The sequence below is a fragment of the Diaphorina citri genome, unplaced genomic scaffold, assembly GCF_000475195.1.
Source record: "Diaphorina citri unplaced genomic scaffold, Diaci psyllid genome assembly version 1.1 scaffold228, whole genome shotgun sequence".
Taxonomy (NCBI): domain Eukaryota; kingdom Metazoa; phylum Arthropoda; class Insecta; order Hemiptera; family Psyllidae; genus Diaphorina; species Diaphorina citri.
In genome coordinates, this window is record NW_007377665.1 from 125,296 (window position 1) to 145,222 (window position 19,927).

Below are 19,927 nucleotides of genomic sequence, written 5' to 3' on the forward strand. Positions count from 1 at the left end.
AAATTAATAAATTATTGTAGAATCATACCCAACAAAAAACCTTCCACCTACAAAAATCAACAGGAATCTAGAAGGTCCATAATAAATTTATTTGAAGGCTTTTTCTACATATGAAAACCATCCAGACTTATGTGGGTACCTCCAGATTCCAAGTCAACAAGTCTTAATAACAAGCAAGAAGAACATCATTTTTCTTCAAATAGATAAGGATCTAAGAGCTAGAGATATTAGGTACATTTAAATGTTATACTCAGGTGTGTGAGCCCATTTTAGCTTTGTGAAAAAAAAAGTATAGGTACCTTACATGAGAATAAAATTAATAAATTATTGTAGAATCATACCCAACAAAAAAACCTTCCACCTACAAAAATCAACAGGAATCTAGAAGGTCCATAATAAATTTATATGAAGGCTTTTTCTACATATGAAAACCATCCAGACTCTTGTGGGTACCTCCAGATTCCAAGTCAACAAGTCTTAATAACAAGCAAGAAGAACATCATTTTTCTTCAAATAGATAAGGATCTAAGAGGAATCTAGAAGGTCCATAATAAATTTATATGAAGGCTTTTTCTACATATGAAAACCATCCAGACTTATGTGGGTACCTCCAGATTCTAAGTCAACAAGTCTTAATAACAAGCAAGAAGAACATCATTTTTCTTCAAATAGATAAGGATCTAAGAGTCAAAATTTTAGTTTCCCTTCGAATTTTCAAAACACTTGTGGCAATATAAATGGTAACACTGTGTTCACATTTTGATTTTTAATGTTTTTTGCCCAGTTGTCCCAACTGTGTTGGTTGTAGAATTGTAGATACATGTAATTTTAACTACAATTTGGAAAGGAATTTCACAGATTTTCTTCCTAAAATTATTAAACTTCCACCCAAATTAATCTAAAAACTAATTTTTGACAATTTAAATACAATGTTTTTTGCCCAGTTGTCCCAACTGTGTTGGTTGTAGAATTGTAGATACATGTAATTTTAACTACAACTTGGAAAGGAATTTCACAGATTTTCTTCCTAAAATTATTAAACTTCCACCCAAATTAATCTAAAAACTAATTTTTGACAATTTAAATATATTCAGCTGCCCGACTCGAATTTGTTGGGGTTTTGAATCTCAGGAAAAGTAGGTTCATATTTATGTACATAGAATAGGATCAAAATACAATACCCATGTACAGGGTTCCCACTTCTTTATGTTCAATACTGATATTTGATCTTAATGATCTCTTCTTATAACTTGAAATTCTTCTTTCCACAGACTTGCAAAAGAAGAAACGGAGGTCGTTCCAAACATGGAAGAGGTCATGTGAACCCAGTCCGTTGTACCAACTGTGCCCGTTGTGTACCCAAAGACAAGGCCATCAAAAAGTTTGTGATCAGAAACATAGTTGAAGCTGCTGCTGTGCGAGATATCACTGAGGCCAGTTACTACCAGTGTATGTACAATTTATTTTCATTCTCAGATGGAGATCATAAGCAACATTGTTTTGGCAAAAAACTATCAAAATATTGACTTATAGACCAGGGGAGAATTTCAATCAATTTTAAGAAATGCCAAAAACTTTTTTCCTTGAGTAATGTATTATTTTTTCTTCTTCTTTTACAGCCTACCAGCTCCCCAAACTTTACGCCAAATTACACTACTGTGTATTGTTATTAATATATGGCATGCACTTATTGATAAAGAATTGAAATACGATGAACAGGGTCATCGTGAAAATTGTTCATTAATAAGTTTAGAACCTTGGTATAACCGTCTACCATGACAACACTGAAAATGACCACAGTAGCACAGTATAATATTCAAATAACAGTGGTGTGGTATACATAACAGCTATTAGGGAAGCACCGCCTAGCTACATAGCTGCCATGGTTTCCCCTCTACACTGAAATAAAACCTAGGGTGCCGGAAGCCCAATCTAGTGACTGGGTTCGGGAATCGGAAACTCTAATATTGAACTCTTTGTATATCGGGAAGCTCGACCCTATAATATAGCATTCCAGCAATCTAAATCAGGAAAAATAACCCAATAATAGAGTTCTTCCATCCTAACTAGTGGCACCCTATCACTATTTTTTTTTTTTTTTTTTTTTTTTTTTTTCAGGTTTCATTTAAAATTAAAAAAAAGATCGATTTCATAACTTGTGAATAATTTTAATTATTGATAACTCCTCCCACATTTCATTCAATTGAGAACCTGGCGGCTCTAGATAAATTAGCTAACACACTATGACTAAGTACCTACTCTTTTGAAGTAGAACTCATTCAACACATTTATGTTTAAGTATTACCTGTGTAAAAGTTAAGCTGTGATTTTAAAAATGAACACATCTACTTTAAAATTTGCTGATAAGGCAAAATCCTCTGTTACATATAAAAACCATAAATTCCAATATGACAGTAGCCAATCTAATCAAACTAGTGTCACTTTTCTGTGCATTCATCACGATTGTGGTGCAAACATTGTCCTTGATAATCAAAAAAGTAAAATAATTAGCTCCAATCTGGAACATATGAATCACACCCCTGTCTCACACAGACTTAGATCAAATAAGAATATCATACTGAATTCTGAAGTACAACCTAAGATAACTACAAAAGCAAAGAAAAGGGTATCATTTTCTGTTTCTTCTGCAAGCAATACTAAAACAATTAAACCATCTTCTAGTTCGAAATCAACCAAACCATCAGCTAATGTTAAAAAAATTAAAAAACCAGATACGTTAGAAACTGTGGAACATCAGACACGAGACGCCACACCTAACAACTGTGATTCTCTACTAGTACCCACTTCACTCATTTCTAATCATGTAGTAGATACAGAGATAGGTAAATTAAGCACACTAGATACACGCTCTAAAGCAAATACCTACGACTCTACCTGTAACATGCCGAGTACCTCTGATAACATGCAACATAATGATACGACTAAATTACGTGTAACTTTCGGCACTCAAACTGATGATGATAACTTATCATGGTTACACACAAAGGAGATTCTCACAAATAAGATTAATGAACAGGAAGCGGAGATAGAAAATCTAAAGCTTCAAGTGGAATGTTTGGAAACTCTATTATATAAACCAAATGATCAGCTGTCTCAACCAAAGTCGAACTCTAAATCAACCCCAAGCTCTATTAGTCCAAAGTTCACCTGTCACATAGTGGGTGACAGTCACGTAACAGCCTGTTCATACTACACGAATTTCTTCGTCCAAAGTTACAATTTTCCTTCGTTGGCAATGTGAACAAACTAATTCATTTGTATGCGCCTCGAGGCCATAAAATGGGGTTAAGTGCACCAGCAGGTCGGTATATATACGTACTGATGGGTTTACCTATAATAGTTTCTCCTTCCGTAAATCTTACCACGGCTCTGATTAATATTAATAATAATAGTACCTGACACCTGACAGTTTCAACATGAATTAACTACCACAGGTAGTTAGATACCTTAAACTGAATGGTGGAAATGTCATTAGCTGATAATAATAGATAATAATATGAACCTACCTACTAACTTACCACCGTTATATTCAATTTCACCAAACTTAGTGCTTTCCAACATGATGTTGGTCACAAAATAAGAAACCTCCTCAATTATAATAGGTAATATACCTACATTTCTGTAATTAGGTACCATGGGGTACCGAGAACTCATACCTACCAATACACAAACCTATATGAATATCAATAACAAAAAGGTTTTGACGACCACTGACTATCATTCTTGAGTTTGACGAAATTTACTAATTCGTACCTAATGATTTAGTACTTTTTCAGTGGGAACCGCATTTAGTTGTCGGTCTTCGTCTTGTCATAGTTTAGAAACACTGTTGGAAAATAAAACGCTTTGCTCTTTTTAAAGTAAGGTTACTCCTAACCAAGCTTTATTGAGATTAACCAAAATTTTATTTCTGACCAAGAACAAGATAAACTTTTGACAGGCACCTATAACTAAACAAAGCGAACCAGCCTTCACTAGAATCTTCTTATAAGTACCAAGGAAATGGATGTCCAGATAGAGATACATATACTAAGGAAATTTATCAATAGCCTACACATCTGTGGACTTATATCTCTACCTCAATACTTCAAGGATCCCAGGAAAACTCAACTACATCGTTACTATTCATGTTGTGTTTTAATACTACTAGGACTCTATAACCTCAGTATAAACCTAAGCCTCTACTTACATGCTAGCAAAGACTTCAACGCATTCTCTTCAGATGTCTATGAAGTTGTCATTTGCACTGTTTTATATATGGATATTTGCTTCTTAAATTTTAAAATTAATATTCTTTTCGAGCTTTTGGAATTCTATGAAAATATAGCACATTTCCATAGGAAAAATGAAATCATTTTAAACGTAAACAAAAACACGAAAATATTATTTACAATTGCTTGTATCACTAGTGGTGTAACGCTGCTTCTTCTACATGTTTTACCATTATTCATACCTAAATCAAACACAAGAGAACAATTGGAAACATTAAAGAGACTTTACAATTTGAAATATCCCCAAAATTCATTCGCCATTCAGTATTACCTTCCATTCATAGATCCAAGTGAGCCCACATATTATTACATCCTCAAAGCATATACCATATACGTTGTTTATTTAAACGGACACTTGGTGGTGATGGCGATGACAATGTTCCTTATTCTTGTTTTTAATATCAAAGCTCATTTCAATATTCTATGTTATTTTATAGTTTTGATCGGTCGAGAACACAGAGATTGCAATGGACGATTAATTTTCTATACAAATCTTATTGAAAACGAAAGTTTGGTTCGAGACGTTAAAAAACAAAGGAAAGAATCAGAAAAGTTAATTATCAAGTCAGCAGAATTACCTGAACCTGTCTCTTTGTTTGAACAGGATCCAACATTATACGAGTATTACTATTTGAAACAAATTATAATATTTCAGAAGACATTATTACATGAGCGGAAATTGCTTGATTTATTCTACAGGAATAATATGACAGTGCGTGGTGTAATGTCTATTGTTATGTTGATCATAGCAATGTATGCAATTTTCACCCCTCAATCACTCTCAAAGTATATTTACACTAAAACTCTATTTGAAGCCATGGTAGTGATAAGCTTCTATTTCACTTACTTTTACTGTGGTGAATTGCTATCAGCTTGTAACACAACATTAAAATCAGCCTTGTGGTCAAGTGATTGGTACAAATGTTCTATTCAATCCAAACAAGCCTACGTGATGTTCCTGAGAATGAATCAAGAGTTCACCCCTTTTGTTTTCCTAAAGAAATTTAATCTGGGACTTAATTTTATGATTTCTAATTTAAAACTTTCATAATCTCTGTTTAATGTCATGAAATTTCGGAAAAATCGGTAACTACCTTTCATAAAGTCCCCATTTTAATTAATGCACCATTTTTTGTAGGTAATATGCCTACCTAGTAAGTACCTGTACATACTCGTATACCGCTCTTTGTTAGAAATAGAAATTTTCATTTTTGTCGTTAACATAAAATAGAGTTGTAAATGCAAATCATGTGAAACACTTTTTTTTTTAATCCTGTGAGCACAGCTATTCCTGCATATTTCCGTTCAGATTATCCTATAAGCATAGCTATTCCTGCATATTTCCGTTCAGATTACCCTGTAAGTACAACTATTCCTGCATATTTCCGTTCAGATTACCCTGTAAGCACAGCTATTCCTGCATATTTCCGTTCAGATTACCTGTAAGCCACAGCTATTTGTAAGTACAACTATTCCTGCATATTCCGATGGCGACACACCTAAAACGAAACAACAATACGTGGGTAATTGTCGACAGCAATAATAATATTAGAATTAAAAAGCGTCGGGTTTAAATGAAAATGAAAATTGTATTACCCGTGTCTCCGCCTCCCATTAGTTATTTCGGTACATCTGCTCGAATCTATGCCATGTGTGTGAGTGTGTACTGGAGAGTGGAGGTGAGTCTACTGTGTACTGGAGGTATGGAGGTGTATGGAGATAATTGGAGATATGGGAAAGGATTGGGACGATTATTTTTTAACAATGGCTATAGTATAGAGAAAGAGAGAGAGAGAGAGAGATGGAAAATGGGAAAGAGAAGAGAGGTATTAGGTGGGTAAAATGAGAGAGTGAGTGAGTGAGTGAGTGAGTGAGAGAGAGAGAGGACTAAGAGGTGAAAAAAGGACAAAATAGAGAGAGAGGGAAAGATAAAGAACAAGGGAAAGGGGAAGAGAAAAATAGAGACGCCAACCTTAGTACCTTTTGTACCTACTTAAAATTAATTATTAATTGAGAATTTCTTCTCTCTCTAGAAATATATCAGAAAGGAGGTACAAGAAAGAGTAGTAAGTACCATTAAGGGGGGAGGGGGAACGAAAAAAGGCAGAGAATAAAAATAAATAAGGGAAAATATCTCTACGTAAGTAGGTAGGTAGGTAGGTTGGTACAGTAAAAAAATAAATGTAAAAGAAATCCTTGAAAGAGAGCTCTGGAACTGCTGCGTATTTTTTCCATAAATTATTAGATATTTTTAATTACCCTATACACATTAAATTAAACCTATCCCTTAAAATTACATATTATGCGATAATAATAAAGTAAAACTCTTACGTGATTTGCAAGGATCAGCATCAATGTCGTCCGAAATCCTCGTTGGAAATTTCAGCGTCATGAGTTCTTCAATGGTAAACTTGTCATGTTTACTTTTCCGGGCAGTGTGGACTTTGCCTTGGGTAACATCCCCCTTCACATGATGGGCAGTATGGACTTTGCCTTGACTAACATGGGCAGTATGGACTTTGCCTTGACTAACATGGGTAGTATGGACGTTGCTTTGACTAACCCTATACACATTAAATTAAACCTATCCCTTAAAATTACATATTATGCGATAATAATAAAGTAAAACTCTTACGTGATTTGCAAGGATCAGCATCAATGTCGTCCGAAATCCTCGTTGGAAATTTCAGCGTCATGAGTTCTTCAATGGTAAACTTGTCATGTTTACTTTTCCGGGCAGTGTGGACTTTGCCTTGGGTAACATCCCCCTTCACATGATGGGCAGTATGGACTTTGCCTTGACTAACATGGGCAGTATGGACGTTGCTTTGACTAACATGGGCAGTACATCCAATGAGATTCACACTCAATATGAGCATACAGGCCGTCAAAATGGTTAGATTCAACACTAGTGACTTAATCATTATGAACTACTATTTTAGTTTGGAATATAAAATGAAAATCTACGAGGACTGAGGAAATGAGGTTAGAGTTAATGACAAAATTGAACATTTTATTCTACAGGGATAATATGACAGTGCGTGGTGCAGTATCGGTTGTGATATTGTTGACAAGTATGTATGCACTTTTCACCCCGGAATTACTCTCAAAGTATATTTACACTAAAATCCTGTTAGAAGCAACCGTGGTGAAGGTTGTATACTTTGCTCACTTTTATTGTGGTGAATTGCTATCAGCTTGTAACACAACATTAAAATCAGCCTTGTGGTCAAGTCATTGGTACAAATGTTCAATTCAGTCCAAACAGGGCTTCATCATGTTCCTAAGAATGAATCAGGAGCTATGCTATTTGTTTTTACTGAAGAAATTCAAATTTGGACTTGAGTTATTCCTTTCAGTTTTTAAATTTTCCTACTCCATGTTTAATTTCATTAAAATTGGAAGAAAACGAAGTATTTTAAATTAAAGTATTTTAAATCTTACATCAATTTTAGAAATCAATTCTTTGACAATGCAAACTTAAAGGAGGTTTTACATAACTTTTATAACTATGTACTACTATAGTACTACCTACTACACACATTCTACTCCAGTATTTTCTTGGATCTGTTAATATTTCAATAGTTTAAGATAATAATAGATAGCAGGGCTAAGGTTCCTGAAACCTGAAAGTAATTTCGGATTCAAACATCCGTAGAATACGTTTGCCATTTATGTTTTTACATTCCTCTCATTGATCCGAGTGAACCGAAATATTATTAATTTATTATATCTTGCAGGTTTTGAATGCGTACTTGGCGCTTGTCTATGTACATCTGCTAGTCATGTCAATGGCATTATTTTACTCTCTCGTGTTTAATATCAAAGCTCATTTCAATATTCTATGTTATTTTATAGTTTTGATCGGTCGAGAACACAGAGATTGCAATGGACGATTAATTTTTGGCCTTACAATAGGTACCTACTTAGAACGTAAGGCCAATAATTACCCATCCATCGATGTTATTAGGGTAGGTATAGGTAGTAATAGTAGGTAGGTACATACATACATACATACATCTAATCTTATATTATAAGAACAAGATCCTTTCACATTTCATAGTTCACACACTGATCGCTCTATCTCGAGAACCACAACACCTAGAAAGCTGAAATTCGGTAGGAATATTCCTTTTATGGTCTGTGCAATAAGAAAGGATTCTGCGAAAATCTAAACCGATCCTGAGATATGATCAATTTTTGACCGCTAAAATCTCCATAAGAAATACACAGAGTGCAGAGACTGCGGGGTACCCCATTCGTATTTTCGTTTACGATTTACGGTACAAACGGTACATATTTCGTATTTTGCGGTAAGTAGAGCACGGTTGGTCCAGTGGTAACGCGCTTGCTTGCCATGCAGAAGGTCCCGGGTTCGAATCCCACCTTCGACAAAAATTTGTACTCATTTTTCGATTGCAAAATATTTCAACGGATTACTTTTTGGTGTTCTCGTGTTGACCCAGCACCTAAATGGGAAGTATTGTGTCTCTTCTCGCTCATCTGATGAGAGGCATACTACGGGATGGGCATGCTACGACACAGACCACAAGCGTCTAATGTAGCAGTTGTTTCATCGCTACGAAATAAAAACGGCGGTGAATCACTCATCTTTTCAAAAAAAAAGTACATATTATTATTTCGTAAACGAAAGTAAAGTACCTTTCAGGAATTTGGACATTGTACTTCTATGGGAACAATATTTTCATTACTTTCTTGTGATTTTACTCTTTTCCTTTTTGTAATATTTTCATTTCTGCTGGTTTTTTTTTATTTATTTATTTCTATGTAATGTACTGTTCTTTTTCGATAGAAATTCCTTATTGTAAAATTTTTAACCAGATTTATTTAGCCGGTTTTGAAATGGCTCGCGCGAAGATTAGCTTTTTTACCTTTGAAAATTGTACCTCGGAATCGCTTTACAATATTTGAAGGCACGTTTTTTCACATCCATGCTTTGACCGGAACGGAAAGGTTTGATTAGAAATTTCTGTCCTGGCCGAGATTCGAACTCAGCACACCCGGATTGAGAGTCATTGTCCTTACTCGACCACATAGGTGGGCGTGTTTGCTTGCTTTTGCTTTGAATTTTTTATCCTCATGAGTGATATGAAACTGATGATTTCCAGCGTGTCCATATGGACAGGGCTGGAAGAGGTGTTTTCTAGCTCTGCTGCAATGTGCTTTTGTGTCGACAAGACTGTAATGATTAGAGGTCGAAGTTATTTTGGCGCGTAGCTTCGAACTTTTCGAACGTTCGCGCGCTTCCCAACATGCTTTGATCCTTTTGGTTCGAAATATTTTTTGCTACTACTCGTGTTCCCAAAACTAGAAATCACCAAAGGCCACAAAAAAGTCCGACTTCGGAATTTTGGCTTTTGGGATTGTTCAGATAAAATTATTATTCTTGGGGGGGGAAAAAATGTTGTGTATGGAGTGCTTGTCAAAAGTGTTCTTCCCCCGATTGGTATACCTCGATAAATTTCACGACGATTTGGAATCGAAACACCAACCTTCAGGTCCGAAGTCCACCGCACTAACCACACCACTGAGGTTGGTGAATCATTCCAATTGAGATAGCAAAGCGGCGTTAGGTCAAACGGAACTTCAATGAATGAGCAACTTTTTAATGTAAATAAGCAGGTTAAGTTAACAATAAACATTTGATATATCATAAAATGCTCAGACTATTCTTATCTGTGTATTTCAGTAATTTCACGTCTACTTGGTGTCTCAAGCAGTGCGCAAACTTTATTTAGAAACACACTACTCTCACGTCACGTCACGTGATCTCATGGGGAGACAGAAAGATTCAAAGTTTTCCCATAATATCGTGGGTAATTTCGTTCAGGAAAGCTACACTACTATCAACGAAATAACCTGCAATATTATGGGTAAACTTTGAACTACATCTTTCTGATTCCCCATGAGCTCACGTGACGTAACGTGATAGTAGTGTGTTTCTACCTTTAGTATCGTCGCACATGGGAAGCGTAATGGAGGAGTTGATAAAAGGTCGATTCCCACGTAAAAAGTTGTGAAAAATCCAAATCTGAGGACAAAACTCCGAAAAAGTAACTTTAAAAGGTCGAAAATTCAATTTTTAATTGCCGTTCTAATGAAAAAGTTCAAAGAGTCGGATTTCGAACTTTAAAAGGTCGAAAATTCAATTTTTAATTGCCGTTCTAATGAAAAAGTTCAAAGAGTTGTGACGTCAGATTTCATAACTTTCAAAGGTCGAAAATTCAATTTTTAATTGCCGTTCTAATGAAAAAGTTCAAAGAGTTGTGACGTCAGATTTCACGTCCAAAATGCGCAGAAAAGCTTGCGCACAAACAAACGAAGCGGGAGTCATAAATTATGACGTCATCGCCTACGGGAGCGTATGCCGTGACGTCAAACTTCACGATTACATTCCCAGTAGTAAGTAAGGAGCAATCGAACGAACCATCTAGATTATCTAGAGCATCCCATGCTAACCCTATGATTGTTGATCTAATTGATCTCACCGATCCTGGCCGATAAATAGCAATGGAAGGCCGATCCTGGAAACAGATGAGACGTATGTAGACCTTTTGCCATGCTGAAGGTTCCAGGTTCGATTCCCACCATCGACAAAAATTTGTACTCCTTTTTCGATTGAAAGTATTTCAACGGGTTACTGTCTGGTGTTCTCGAGTTGACCCAGCACCTAAATGGGAATTATCATGTCTCTTCTTGCCCATCTGATGAGAGACATACCACGGGATGGGCATGCAGCATGCTACGACACAGAACACACACGTCTAATGTAGCAGTTGTCTCAGTGCTACGAAATAAAACGACGCGGCGGTGAAATACTTTTTTCTTGACTAGGTATTCTCGGGACTTACCTTCTGTTTTTTCGAGTGTTTGCCCCTTCTTTTTACTATTATAATATATCAAATCAAATCATGGTATCTTTGTGGTAAGGCAGAGAGCTTTCTCACAACTTTGTGGGTATCACAGTATTACAAGTCTTTCATTTACTCAATCATCTTATTTATTATCGCTCGTCTCTTCGACTTGTAATGCCGCCACTGGTCGCTACTCGATTAAAGTAGCTACTCATTTGTCCTCACGAGGCTGAGTGCACCCCGAACTCCAAGCACAGATCCGAAAAAAACCTCGGCACCGCCGGGAATCGAATCTGGACCTCCTGCGTGCAAGCCTAGCGTGATGCAAGCAAACAGTGATACCCACTCGGCCACGGAGGTTGCCTTTTACTATTATAATATAAACTTTAGTTGTTATAATACAGTGACTTAAGGCCTCTATCAGACAAAACTTACCTTGTTTCTAATCCGTCGCTCAGTCCTAGCATCCCTCCCGTCTTCGCCATGAAAAACGCCAAGCACAGAGCCGAAAAAAACCTCGGCACCGCCGGAATCGAACCCGGACCTCCTGCGTGCAAGCCTAGTGTGATACCCACTCGCCACTCGGCCACGGAGGTTGCCTTTTACTATTATAATATAAACTTTAGCTGTTATGATACAGTGACTTAAGGCCTCTATCAGACAAAACTTACCTTGTTTCTAATCCGTCGCTCAGTCCTAGCATCCCTCCCGTCTTCGCCATGACTATTCTTCTCCCCCGAGTCCAAAGAGTTTCTCCTCCCACTCTCGACATATTTCTCCGGTTGCTTCCCCTCTAGTGACTTTCTCCTCTGGAGAACATTGTGACTAAGTTCCAGCTCAAGGCTTCCTCGTTTTTTCTCCCCACTTGATGCTTTGACTACCTTATCTTTATCACTTACATTAGAATCTTTCTTCTCACTAGATTTAAGATCTTTATCATTAGATTTCAACTCTTTATCATTAGATTTCTTACATTAGAATCTTTCTTCTCACTAGATTTAAGATCTTTATCATTAGATTTCAACTCTTTATCATTAGATTTAAGTTCCTCGTTAGATTTGCCCTCTGGTTTACTACTGCCCTTGGGATCTGCCTTTTTATCACTGAATTTATTCGATTTGTCAACCTTGCTGTTTTTTTACATTAGAATCTTTCTTCTCACTAGATTTAAGATCTTTATCATTAGATTTTAAATCTTTATCATTAGATTTTAAATATTTATCATTAGATTTAAGTTCGTCGTTAGATTTGCCCTCTGGTTTACTACTGCCCTTGGGATCTGCCTTTTTATCACTGAATTTATTCGATTTGTCAACCTTGCTGTTTTTATCTTTGAAAATTGTACCTCGGAATCGCTTAACAATATTTGAAGGCACGTTTTTTCACATCCATGCTGTTCCGGGAACGGAAAGGTTTGATTAGAAATTTCTGTCCTGGCCGAGATTCGAACTCAGCACACCCGGATTGAGAGTCATTGTCCTTCCTCGACCACATAGGTGGGCGTGTTTGCTTGTTTTTGCTTTGAATTTTTTATCCTCATGAGTGATTTGAAACTGATGATTTAACCCATCATATCCCCAGGTGTCCATATGGACACGCTGGAAGAGGTGTTTTCTAGCTCTGCTGCAATGTGCTTTTGTGTCGACAAGACCGTAATGATTAGAGGTCGAAGTTATTTTGGCGCGTAGCTTCGAACTTTTCGAACGTTCGCGCGCTTCCCAACATGCTTTGATCCTTTTGGCGCGTCTGGGTTTCTAGAAATACAGAGCTTAGATTTAGCAATGCAGATTCACAGAATGAGGTCGGTTTAATCTGCAGTTTCAGTTAGTACAAACTTGAATTTCAAATTCTTTGTGCTAAAGCAGAGCTTTTTCACAACTTTTGTGGACATCACAGCATTATTAAGTGCCTCCTTGGCAATCAATTTCCACAATTAATCTTTTCACACTGGTAATGTAGCTACTAGATTGAAGTAGCTACTCATTTGTCATCACGAGGCTGAGTGTACCCCGAAATCCAAGCATAGAGCCGAAAAACTTCAATCCCCTTGCCGGCTTTCAAGTCTTTGGCGTCCTGAGATTTCCAGGGTTTCTCGTTTGGGTGTCCTGCAGGTGGTTTGGGTGGAGGTGCCTTTGATTTTGAAGCGTCTGGGTTTCTAGAAATAAAAAGCTTAGATTTATTTAACAATGCAGATTCACAGAATGAGGTCAGTTTAATCTGCAGTTTCAGTTAGTACAAACTTGAATTTCAAATTCTTTGTGGTAAAGCAGAGCTTTTTCACAACTTTTGTGGGCATCACAGCATTATTAAGTGCCTCCTTAGTAATCAATTTCCACATTTCAATAATCTTTTCACACTGGTAATGTCGCTACTAGATTGAAGTAGCTACTCATTTGTCATCACGAGGCTGAGTGTACCCCGAAATCCAAGCATAGAGCCGAAAAACTTCAATCCCGCCGGGAATTGAACCCGGGACCAAGTGACACCCAGACGGAGTGTGCAGATTTTTATCTAAGTTAAGTACTCACTTTCCAGGAATATCCTTGTCTCTAACGGGTTTACTCCGATCATCTGATTTTCTCCTTGAGAAGGCATCTCTTTTGTTTCCATATGGACCTCCACCATATACCTGGAAATACAAACACCATAATTTAAAGGTGGAAACACACTACCATCACGTCACGTCACGTCACGTGAAGTCATGGCGAGTCAGAAAGATGTAGTTCAAAGTTTTCCAATAATATTGTAGGTTGTTTCGTACTACATATACGAGTACTTATTCTTAGACCTAATGTTAAAGAAATAATAATATAATAATAATAGACTCTTGAGTGGAAGATAACCACCAGGTGAGGTTAACGCCGGAGGCGTTTTCTACCACCTAACCCTCAGAGCTCCATTACTATGTGGTCAAAATCTCAAATAAATGAGGATAAAATTCCATGCCTCGGCTGGGATCGAACCCACGCCCTCCTGTTTACCAGGCGAGCGTCTTGACCACTACGCTACCGAGGCAAGTGATCGCTTGACCACTACGCTACTGAAGGAAAGAAAGAAGAAGAAAAAAAATCGTGATCATATTATAATCACATTTATTTGTTTTCTTTCTGAGAAGTACAATATCTCTGAGGTAACTTGAGAAGAATTTAGATTATTCATAGTTTATGATGCTAAGTGTACAATACACATAGTCGTGTTTCAATGTAGTTTGGAGAAAATTGCATTTTCGACACGCCTAATCAACAATAACCTGTGATAAAGAGCTAGCCTCACCTTTTGATAAGACAAAAATAGAAAGTGATGAAACTTAGTTTGTTTGATTTATTTCTAACCTTTATGTGGGTAGAGCGTAGATAATTATTTATTGATGTCCAAGAAGACGTACAATCTACAATGTATGGTTTACATTTAAATGTATAATTATCATGCGCGTTTTCTGAATTGTTAATTTAAGGCTGTATACTCTGTATAATGTATACTTCGGTTCAAAAATCATTTTTCAAACAAATATAAAATCACGAAAATTTCAAATACATGAACCTCCAATCATGGACATGACATGTATGAAAATAAAATTAGACCTCCAATCATCAAAAAATGCAATGTATTCAACAGCAGGCATGGAAATTCATAGACTGCCGATTTATCAGACAAATCTACCAACATCAGGACTCCCATTGCTTCATTGGGATAAAGCATCCAAGTTTAAAGGGGACAAAACCCTTTGTTAGTAATATCGGACGGATTTTTTAGCGCGATAAACCGACGAATAATTTTTCTTCTGTTTTCCTGCCGTTCCTTCAGATGGCTTTCTAAAATCATTCTGTAGGGGGGCCGTCGCTTGAATGGCCTCCTTCTCAATTTCGGACACACTCTTGAATTTTTCACCAAGTTTGTTCGAGTTGGTGTAAGTGCGTGTCTTGAAGACATGGGACCCATTTTCAGAACGGGTCCCGTGATCGGCACCGTTTTCGACTTGGGGTCCATTTCCGGCGCCTTTGGACAGGCCGAGTGCCATTTTAAGTTTGGTTGTGGGATCATCAGAATCGGATGGGTTCGGTTTGAGAAGTGAGGAGGAGGGCTGGAAAAGGAAAACAAGAGAGTAGATTGGGGAGGGAAGAGGATATAGGAAGGAAAGCAGAGGAAGAAAGGGAAATATGAAGAAACGGAAATAGGTATTTCAATGAATTATTAAGGAAAAATGCCTTGATAGTCCATTCCAGCCCCACACAGGCGAGTTGAGAGGGGTAATAGAGGGTAAAAACCTGTCACTAGAAAGATGGTCTCTAGACATGTTTAACTGACTTGTCCTGAACCGCAGTCAACCATCTTGAGGACTTGGGCTTATCCTTTAAAAGCAGAGAGAAACCTTTGAAGAACTACCAGCTAGCTAGGCTGGTTAGGGTTAGCTGTTCTCCTCCCTGTTTATAGTCCCACAGCTGGACATTAGTGTACTGTCTGTTTAACGTCCCCTTGCCAGGGTAGTTTTTTTTTGTTTTGTTTTTTTTTGTAACCCATTCACTTCTAGTCTCTTCTTATTACACATTTCTAGTTCACATAAACCAGGGTACTTACGATATACCGAGACGGTATTTTCATATCTTCATTTGAAAAAAAAAAAAAAAAACAAACAAACAAACAAACAAACAAAAAAGGTACTTACGATATTGCTATGCTGTGCTTCCTGCTCTTGCTTTCTCGCCTGTGCTCTTCTAAGATTCTGCTGCTCTTCTCTCATCTTCTTCCTCTCCGCCTCCTTCCTTTTCCTTTCCTCACGTTTGTCCTCGCGAGATTTGGCCTTCTCCGCGTTCTTGTTTCGTAAGTATTGCAACAGAGGCGTGTCCGTGATTTTGTTCTTTGCTTCGTCTGAAAGTGAAAAGCAAGTTGGTTTCAGGAGTTTTCCGTCACAGCATATCTGCAATTCTGTAGCCTATTCCACAAATGGAACAATAAAAGTTGCAACTGTAAAAGAGAAGAAGATAGAAGAGGAGACAAGGGTAAAGGTGATAATAACAATAATTTACGGGTACGGTACTTTTGGTTACGAGATGGCTGCCCCATACTAGTGATTTTCATTAGTTCAATTCTTTTGTGGAACTGGCTATTGCTTTTTATGTTGTGAATTTCACCCACCAAAATCCAACAGGACGCAATTGCCTAGATGGTCTCCTCGAAATTATGGGCGGATTTTTTTTAGTATATTATTGGGAGGACCCTAAATGCCTTTGGGGGGAACCTAAGTACCCAGGCCCTTCTGGGGGTGGGGAATATACAACAGTGAATATTAACAAGTGGTTGGTTATCTTCTCAAAACCTCCAGATTCACTGATCCAGGCTATACTTACTATCTGTGTTGGTTTCAAAATAATGCTGTTTGAAAGACCGAGATCCTGCCTTCTCCCGTTCTTCAACTAAGTACCCCAGAGGTATTTAGGTTGGGGGATATAGAACAGTGAATATTAACAAGTGGTTATCTTCTCAAAACCTCCAGATCCACTGATCCAGGCTATACTTACTAAAAAAAAAAGTAATTTTAATTGTGTTAAACATAAATGCTCGACACAAATATTGTTCCCCGCTAAATGCACTATGCTAAATTTTTTGACTTGACTTGGACTCGAACCACCAACCTCCAGATCCAAAGTCCACCACACTAACCACTGAGGTTGGTTGGCTATACTTACTATCTGTGTTGGTTTCAAAATAATGCTGTTTGAAAGACCGAGATCCTGCCTTCTCCCGTTCTTCAAGTAGATTCTCTTTGAACTCAATAAAGTAAGGATCAGATTCTATGGTGCCACATTTGGTGTTTTTCTTCTTGCTAGAATTGGTTTTGGGCTTGGCAATTCTCTGGAATGGGGCAAACTCCACTACAGCTTGATACTCGTGACCTGCGGAAAGTAAATGGGTATGATATGAGACCTATGAGTTTATGAGAAACCTCCCATACTTTTTCCTCTTCTTCTTCATCTCAAAAAAGTCTTGAGGTCACTTTACTATGACTTTTTATGACTTTTAACTCTTACTATGACTTTTAACAGACCTCTCTTTTTTTCTCTCCTCCTCTTCCTCCTCCTCCTCTTTTGTTGGCACTAATACCTCCTACATACTTGTTCTTTTTCAGCCTTCTGCTCCTTCCTCCTCCTTCATCAATCACCTTCTCTAGTCTCTACCCTCATAAATAAAAGTAACTTTGTTGTCCAGGCTAGGCTAATTACCTTTGTTGTCTAGAAAAACATAGCCATCAAATTTCTGTGTAAAGATTAGCAAATCTTCAATGTCCAGAAAGTTAATGTACACTCGGGAGGTACAATGGGGCATGAGAGTTTTGTCAGGAGCTCCGTAACAAATGTAGTCGTGTGGTGGAACATCCACCTGTTCCAGAAATGATTCCAAGGTCATTGTTGGTGGAAGATGTCTTACAACCACCTGAAATGGGAGATACAAGGAAGCATGAATAAAACAATGAAATAGGAATACACTATTGTTTATACTGTTTTTAGTTCAAATGGAACTGAAAATTATTATATGTTTAGATAGGTATTTTCAGGGTATGTTTTTTGATGCCAGGAGTGGTACCTATTTGGGTATTAAAATTTAACACTCTGTCCTTAGCAGAATAACTTCACCTCTGTACAGTTCATCGTTCGCGAATATCGATCTCGATTTCTACCATCGGCGTTGGTTCTCTCTTTTCTATTCTTACTTTCCGTGTTATTAGGAGTATTATTGGCTTTCTTTTCTTCCTTATATCTATTTCTCTTTTCAGGCTGACCGCTGTTACTGCCTTGTCTGTTATATCGATTGTTGGCTTTCGGAGTGGGGGCTACTCTCATTTCAATGATGGCAGGATCTTTGAATGGTGCTGCTACTGGTGGAGTTTCGTCCTTCTTGCCGGCTTTTCAAATAGGTCCCACTAATTATTCATTTTGAAATTCAGTCCTAAAAATAAAATTTTGAAATATCCATTTTGAGCTCCTACCTATTTGGGTATTAAAATTTAACACTCTGTCCTTAGCAGAATAACTTCACCTCTGTACAGTTCATCAACTTACCTTGGTGGGTTGTTTGTCTTCTTTAAATTTCTTCCTCTCTATCTTGCCTCCTTTTTCTCCTTCTAAATTTGTCATGGTGTAAAATCAGACTGTCTGAAAAGTCAAACATAAATTAGGTAAGTTGGTAATTCATTATCACTATTTACTTACTATAGAGGTATAAATGGTAATTTAGATCTTGAATTTGCAAATTTCTAACAAAGGATAAACTATCACCCAATAAGCTGGAATTCCAGAATCTTTAATATGCTAGTAACAATGCTGCAGGCATTTGTCTGAACTTTTGTAAAAGGTTCTTTTGTTGACTGGGTCAGGGTCTACCCAATTTAAGCACAAATCTTGAACCAAGATTTCATTGATACCAAAGTAACAGGGAAAAGCTACATCTAGGTTATTACATAGGATCTTACCTCTGTATCCTTTTGATTGATTTTACAACTCCTTAGCTTAGAAGCCGGAAAATCCAGGAAAAACTGATAAAAAGTCGGAAAAACTTGAAAAGTTCAAAAGAAAATCTTGTCACTTGTGATAAAAAAAAAGTAAACAAAACAAAGTAACGAAAAATTTGAAGGCGCTACATCATCCGAGCATTGCGTGCAGCATTCGGGAAGACATTATAATTTGAAGGCGTTTCATGTAGATACGTTTGGACATGGTTGAGTAGGTGTAGATTGCTCAACTCAATAAAAGTAGAATTTTTTACTGACCTACCTATTTTACAATTTACATCTACTAAATAGGTACCTACTTCTAGGTAATCTAGGTACATGAAGGTGTAGTTAGGTACATAAAAGGTACTTTATCCATAGGTTTACCTTTGCCTACCTAATTTCTAATTTATCACACTCAAATAAGTAGGTACTGAAAAGAATTTGTTGCAATTTGAAATGGAGTGGACTCAACTAGGTAGGCAGGTAATAAGTAGGTAAAGGTAGGGACGAGCCTATTACCTTCCAATTCTTGTCAAAGTGTATCCTTGAAGACAAACAAACAACCCTGTAATTTCTCTTGCTGCTCTGTCCTGTTTTCCACTCAAATTGATTTGATAGACCATAATGGTTGGAATGCATCAGTCGTCTTCTATTCAATCTTGTCAGTCTTGTCACTTGTGATAAAAAAAAAAGTAAACAAAACAAAGTAACGAAAAATTTGAAGGCGCTACATCATCTGAGCATTGCGTGCAGCATTCGGGAAGACATTATAATTTGAAGGCGTTTCATGTAGATACTTTTCGACGTGGTTGAGTACCTACATAGGTGTAGATTGCTCAACTCAATAGAAGTAGAATTTTTTACTGACCTACCTATTTTACAATTTTATTTACATCTAGGTACTAAATAGGTACCTACTTCTAGGTAATCTAGGTACATGAAGGTGTAGTTAGGTACATAAAAGGTACTTTATCCATAGGTTTACCTTCAGACTCCTACTTTTCACAGGTAAAATTTACCAGTACCATCAAAATTCGCAATTTAAAATAAATTAAACCAGTACAAAAATAAAGTGTCAATCTGTCAATCGATAAAATTGATTGCCTTCAACGGAACGTCGCGTCGATATTTTACCTGGGCCGGGCCAGGTTAACTCACCCCTTTAACGATAGCCGTTACTTTTTGATTTCGAACGGACTAGGTACCTACGGTTGTGAATACGACGGATACCTACATTATCTACATCTACATGATTATCTACCTATTTTTTCAAA

At 37.1% G+C, this 19,927-nt stretch overlaps 3 protein-coding genes and 1 long non-coding RNA gene across 6 annotated transcripts; 1 reads left to right on the top strand and 3 right to left on the bottom strand.

Moving 5' to 3' along the window:
• The first annotated feature begins 1,217 nt into the window (after positions 1-1,217).
• Positions 1,218-1,705, top strand: LOC113466218 (40S ribosomal protein S26-like). Its single transcript, XM_026821415.1, has 2 exons — positions 1,218-1,449; positions 1,620-1,705. Exons 1-2 carry the CDS (start codon positions 1,233-1,235, stop codon positions 1,703-1,705), a joined length of 303 nt encoding a protein of 100 aa, XP_026677216.1. The 5' UTR covers positions 1,218-1,232.
• Positions 1,706-6,570: 4,865 nt separating this feature from the next.
• LOC103506345 lies at positions 6,571-7,303 on the bottom strand. 3 transcript variants are annotated; one of them, XM_017442825.2, is made up of 2 exons: positions 7,130-7,303; positions 6,571-6,855 (listed from the first exon to the last, which is right to left on the bottom strand). In XM_017442825.2, exons 1-2 carry the CDS (start codon positions 7,214-7,216, stop codon positions 6,586-6,588), a joined length of 357 nt encoding a protein of 118 aa, XP_017298314.1. In that variant the 5' UTR covers positions 7,217-7,303; the 3' UTR covers positions 6,571-6,585. The 3 variants fall into 3 exon arrangements, with proteins under 3 accessions (XP_017298314.1, XP_026677210.1, XP_026677209.1); XM_026821409.1 differs by having other exon boundaries at positions 6,571-6,825; positions 7,100-7,303; XM_026821408.1 differs by having other exon boundaries at positions 6,571-6,815; positions 7,090-7,303.
• A 3,502-nt stretch (positions 7,304-10,805) lies between these two features.
• On the bottom strand, positions 10,806-12,129 carry LOC113466214. Its single transcript, XR_003390683.1, has 2 exons — positions 11,839-12,129; positions 10,806-10,837 (listed from the first exon to the last, which is right to left on the bottom strand). It is a non-coding gene; the product is annotated as an uncharacterized LOC113466214 (long non-coding RNA).
• Positions 12,130-12,288: 159 nt separating this feature from the next.
• On the bottom strand, positions 12,289-18,761 carry LOC103506346 (regulator of nonsense transcripts 3A). The gene is made up of 8 exons (XM_026821416.1): positions 18,633-18,761; positions 18,223-18,315; positions 17,386-17,596; positions 16,852-17,058; positions 15,831-16,033; positions 13,696-13,796; positions 13,219-13,322; positions 12,289-12,512 (listed from the first exon to the last, which is right to left on the bottom strand). The coding sequence occupies exons 2-8, from the start codon at positions 18,295-18,297 to the stop codon at positions 12,289-12,291; spliced, it is 1,125 nt and encodes a 374-aa protein (XP_026677217.1). The 5' UTR covers positions 18,298-18,315; positions 18,633-18,761.
• Positions 18,762-19,927: the final 1,166 nt, after the last annotated feature.

What these genes read in the sequence shown, in the direction of transcription:
- LOC113466218 (XM_026821415.1), top strand. Translation starts at nt 1,233, where the DNA reads ATGATCTCTTCTTATAACTTGAAATTCTTCTTTCCACAGACTTGCAAA. An exon ending in TGAGGCCAGTTACTACCAGT is followed by an intron (nt 1,450 to 1,619) that starts GTATGTACAATT and finishes CTTCTTTTACAG; the next exon opens with CCTACCAGCTCCCCAAACTT.
- LOC103506345 (XM_017442825.2), bottom strand. Translation starts at nt 7,216, where the DNA reads ATGATTAAGTCACTAGTGTTGAATCTAACCATTTTGACGGCCTGTATG. An exon ending in TCATTGGATGTACTGCCCAT is followed by an intron (nt 6,856 to 7,129) that starts GTTAGTCAAAGC and finishes AATGTGTATAGG; the next exon opens with GTTAGTCAAAGCAACGTCCA.
- LOC103506346 (XM_026821416.1), bottom strand. Translation starts at nt 18,297, where the DNA reads ATGACAAATTTAGAAGGAGAAAAAGGAGGCAAGATAGAGAGGAAGAAA. An exon ending in AAGACAAACAACCCACCAAG is followed by an intron (nt 17,597 to 18,222) that starts GTAAGTTGATGA and finishes CTCCCATTTCAG; the next exon opens with GTGGTTGTAAGACATCTTCC. An exon ending in TGTTTTTCTAGACAACAAAG is followed by an intron (nt 17,059 to 17,385) that starts GTAATTAGCCTA and finishes TACTTTCCGCAG; the next exon opens with GTCACGAGTATCAAGCTGTA.